Source organism: Eptatretus burgeri, chromosome 4 (genome assembly GCF_056783735.1).
Source record: "Eptatretus burgeri isolate ZD-2024b chromosome 4, Ebu_testis_v1, whole genome shotgun sequence".
Classification (NCBI taxonomy): Eukaryota; Metazoa; Chordata; class Myxini; order Myxiniformes; family Myxinidae; genus Eptatretus; species Eptatretus burgeri.
In genome coordinates this window covers 88,945,292-88,950,291 of record NC_140964.1, presented here as the reverse complement: position 1 = coordinate 88,950,291, position 5,000 = coordinate 88,945,292, and the positions used below count along the sequence as shown (strand labels likewise).

General features: G+C 42.8%; 1 protein-coding gene across 4 annotated transcripts in view; it reads right to left on the bottom strand.

Annotated features, from left to right (window-relative positions):
• Positions 1–5,000, bottom strand: part of LHX5 (LIM homeobox 5) — a 121,094-nt gene that overhangs the window by 48,407 nt on the left and 67,687 nt on the right. For all 4 annotated transcript variants that reach the window (XM_085879256.1, XM_085879252.1, XM_085879253.1 and 1 more), the window contains one exon: positions 4,818–4,983. In XM_085879256.1, coding sequence (XP_085735382.1) covers positions 4,818–4,983 — 166 coding nt within the window. The remainder of the gene's footprint in view (positions 1–4,817; positions 4,984–5,000) is intronic.

Below are 5,000 nucleotides of genomic sequence, written 5' to 3'. Positions count from 1 at the left end.
ACTCTCCCCTTTTGGGTTTGTGCTTCTGCCTCATATCTTTCACATCTTCATTTGTGGAGACCAAGGGTCTAGAAATATCTAAAATCTTCTACCACCTCCGTCTGGTCTTGCACCCTCTGTTCTTTCCCTGCTCTGCCCCTCCTCCTTAACCCCACTCCTCCCACACCTATAGGTTTCACCAGGACGCAAGCATTCTGCAAGTAAAACACTTCTGGTGAAATTCCCAAAATCCATGCTCTTTGCTCACCTCCACTCATTTGTTCCTCTTTTCTCTCACCTGTGAAACCAATTTCCTCAGTCTGTACAATCTCCTTCTTCCCTGTAGGGCTTCAAGATGGCTGTTCACCTACTCCTTGGGTCGCCCCTCCGCCCGCCCCCGCCCCCCAATCCATACTTGAGCTTGTATCTATAGCTTAATCACCCCCTGTCCTCCCCCACTCCCCTTGATATCATTCTTCCCTCAACCCAATCTTCCTGTTGTGTCCCCCTGTTGTGTCCCCCTGTTGTGTCCTTATATACCCTGTTGGTAGAGTGCTTCCCTACTTTCTATTAGGCTCTTTCTGTTCTGTTCTAGCTCTTTCACAAACTTCGACTTTGTACACACAAAGAAAGGAATATTAACAACACATCAAAGCTCATGCTCATCAGTTGCTTTCATGACTCACTTTTCAAAAGAAAAATGTATATAGAAAATTACCCACAAACATATTACATATACATGCAGTAAATTACCCACAGATGCATATTTACTCCCCCTTCCCCTCCCCTCGCCTTCCTTCCCCTTACTCCTGTTTTCCCAACCTGCTTTCTCTTTTCTCACCACTCTTACTCCTTTCCTTCAATATGTAGATAGCCCCAAATCCATTCCAAAGTTGCGAGGCAAAAATATTTGCACTCGTCACAATCTTTCATTTGATAAATTTATTGGTATTCCAGGTTCGCTCTTTTGTGGCCTTTAACAACCACTCTATGCCTGGTGTTGGCTTAATGTTTAGGGTGGTGGGCTTGGGATCCAAGGATCCTGAGTTCAAATCCCCCTCGGCTGTTGAATTAATACTAGGTGGGGTTGACACTGCCTGTCATCCTTCAGAGGTCGGCAAAATGAGTGCCAGCTTGCTGGTATCCTGTGTTGGAGTGGTGACCCATCCAGGAGTGTGCCCAATAGCCAAGGAGACTGCTTCGGCAGCACCAACGCTCTGATAGAGTATGGTCCCAATGGATGGATGGATGGACCAACCATCCTGGGAAGGCAATGGTAAACAATGATGGGAAGGCAATGGTAAATCACCCAGATATAACTCTTGCCAACAAACTGTTTTTTCAACACTCGATAAAGAGTTATGGCACATCAAAATTTTAAAAAAGTTTATATTCAGTCTCAGGTGGTATTGACTTTCCATTAAATGCCTAAGACCTATTTGGGTCTGGTTTCAAGGCTTAATAGACTTGCATCCAAATAAAAATGCTGCCTGTTGATGTGGCAAGATAAAAGTACTCTTTGGGGTGCGAGGAGAACATGATACTTTTCTGTCACAGAAAACATCATTTTACAGTGGTGAGAGTGAAGATGTCATACCTCTTCCCTCCCTTTAGACCTTGAAAAAAAATCACAAGTTGGTAAAACACTTGGAATATGCCTATAAATCCTGACAAATCTCACACTCTCGCTATCTCTCTGAAAGGACCATCTGGCAACCCCCCTCCCGCATCTACTTTCTTAGCAATGCTCTTGAGGAAGTTCAGTCATTCAAACTCCTAGGTCTCACTATCAGCCATGATCTTTCTTGGGTAAACCACATTTCAAATTTGGCCTCCAAAGCCAGCCGCCAATTGAGTATCCTCAGTCATATAGTCCTTCTTGACACACCTGAACTCCTTTCCCCCTGCAAGGCCTTCATCTGCAGCATGCTGGAGTGCTGCTCTCCCCTCTGGCCTTGCTACCCTGCCTCAGCTTGCTCAGCTTAACACTGTGGAAACCAAGGCCTTTAAGATTATCGGAATCTGCCGCGATGAAGCCGAGTCTATGGGCTTATCATTTCACCATCACAGACATGTCGGTGGATTCTGTCTTCCACCGCTTCCTTTCTGGTCTTGCACCCTCTGCTCTTTCCATACTTTGTCCACACCCCCCCCCAGGTTTCTGCATGGCTCACATGTTCCACCATCAACCACCCTTATGGTGAAACTCCCTAAATCCAGGATCACTTCTCACCTTCAGTCATTTGTTATACTCTTTCCTCCCACCTGTGGAATCAACTTCCACATCCTCTTCAATTCCATTATTCCCTCCAGGTCTTCAAAAGACAGTTGTTCACCACCATCGAATATCATCCCCAATCCAGAACCATGATATTTTCTACCTTCATTAGCCCCATCCAAATCCCAACAATTTCCAATTTTCTAGTTTTCTCTCCTTGGAGTTTCCTTCTGTATCGATCTTGTCCATGCCATACATGCATGTTTTGCATCCTATTTTTGTCTGTCATGTACTGATCCAATCAGTGTACTAGCTCTTCCAAGAGCCTCGACAATTTTTTTCAAATAATAGGGGCAATACCCCTAGGCACTCACCTGGTAGAATAATGATAATGAGGAGGAAGTCAACATGGGATGGAATCAGAGCAAGAAGTACCAATGAACCAATGCGATAGCAAACACCTATTTATGGGAGCACCCCCCCCCCCAATGTAAATACACTTAGACCCCAATTTTTGGAATAGCCTTAACAAACTTTGTTACATCATGGGTGATGAAGGTTGTGGTCAAGTTTCATCGGAATAATGTGTGTAGTTTCAGAGAAGAGAGCAAATACCTATTTTGGGGGAGCAACCCCTATAGATCCTCTTTAATGGCCCGATTTTTTTATAAATGCAGTGAACAAACTTTGATACATACCCGGTGATGAAGGGTGTGGTCAAATTTCAACGAAATCGTGTGTGTAATTTCAGAAAAGAATTTGCAAGTGCTTTTGGACGGACGGACAGACGGATGACGCACCATCCCATAAGCTCAATGGAACTGCGTTCCAGGTGAGCTAAAAAGCAGCATTTGGAATGTGTAAAAATTATTCTCCTTTTGAAAATATAATTGAGTGGGAGGAAGTGGGGAGGGGGAGTCAGGATCTACTTATATGCTTTATATTTTTCCTTATCACCTTCTGTGCCATGACCTGCAGGCCCAAAGAGAGAAAATTCAACTTCATACACCCCAGGGAGCTATTGTGGGTCTGACCTTTTGAGTTGCAGGTGTAAATGTGGCATAAATTATTTTGTTTTAAGTTGAATTTCACAAAAAATCTTCAACATTGACCATGGGAAAGACAAGGAATAAGACAATTTGAGACAAGATTTGGATTTGACGTTAATGCCTCTGTTTGTCATTAACTTAACTGTCCAAGTGCAAACATGCTTTGTCTTCTTAGAATCACCATCAGACATTTAAAAAAAATGGAAAAACCATCCAGACTTACCGGTGATTGAATACAATGGTAGACAGATAGTGTGGTAACAGAGAAAGTTATTTGGTGGTTTCCTATCGAGCAAACTGTACGAAACACAGATATGGAAATAATATTTATTGGCTATTTCTGTGGCCTCTGCAGCCACCATATATATATATATATATATATATATATATATATATATATATATATATATATATATATATATATATATATATATATATATATATATATATGTATATCTCCGATTCCCCTAGGTTCCTTCAAAACATATGCATTCTTCTTGAAACCCCTTCTATTGAAACTCACAAAATCCAGGCTTGCCACCCACCTCTACTCTTTTCTTCCCCTTTACCTTTGCCCAAAGGTGGACGGAGGTTATGTTTTCACCACTGTCTGTGTGTTTGTTTGGCGGTGAGCAGGATATCTCAAAATGTTATGGACGGATTGAATCCCGCTCTTCCCTCGAGGGCTTGAAACAGGTTGTTGTGACTTTCTCCCACCCCTCCCCCATCCTTAACTGCAATATTTTCTTACTCCCATGATAGGTTCATGCATTTCCTCCCCTTCCCTCCTCTTTCCTATTTTTCTATTCGTCCATTCCTTTGCTTGTTGCATCCAATTGTTGCTCGACTTGCAGTTCGTTGCCTTTTCACCCTCTTTCACCCTTGCTCTTGCATGAGCTTTGATCTTGCATAAATGAAAAAGGCAATTGAAAAGTTTAATTTATGCTCAGTAAAACTATACGATTACTCCTCCATTCGTGGAGATCACAACCAATAGTCGTGAAATATAAAGATGAGTCCTTATATTTTTCAGTTGCTTCTGGGTATGGTGATAGTTGAATGATGAGGATAGTCGACTGCTATCCCAGAGGTTGTGGGTTCAAATCTGGGTGAGGGTAGCAGTATCAATGATTAACATTATAATGTCGTGTAAACTGAACGAGTCTCAAAATTACGATGTCATTATTTGTTTGATAGAAAAACCCAGCTGGCTCATCGAGCCTTCAGTATGACAGCAGGGCTGACAGGATGGCTTAGAAATAGCACAATCACCTTTGAGGTTTCTCGTCTGAGTTAGACACCCAATGCAAAAATGTAATCCTGATGCTTTGCACAAGGCATGGCATTGCATCACATGAACGTGCCATTATTTGGAGGGGACATTTCATGGAGGGGAGGGGACATGAAGAGGGCTGTCCCCCATCTGCCTTCCTTATGTTTAGCAAGATAACTCGAACACTCAAGATTCAAAACAAACCATTCAAATTTGTACTCAAACTAAAGGCTAAAGGCTTTACAGAGAGAGACTCGACAATTGTGGACAGTCTATTTGACAATTGGATGACACACACCTCCATAGTAGCTGAAAGGTCCACCCGCCATCATCTCTGCTTCCTCTAATCGACTGCCCAGCGTGCGCATGCGCCGAGGGTTGCGGAAGAATGCGTGCCGCCGTGCTCCAAGTGCACTTAGTTGCTTCATCCTCCGTTCTTTAGATCTTCGATTTTGAAACCATACCTGGAATGCATACATAT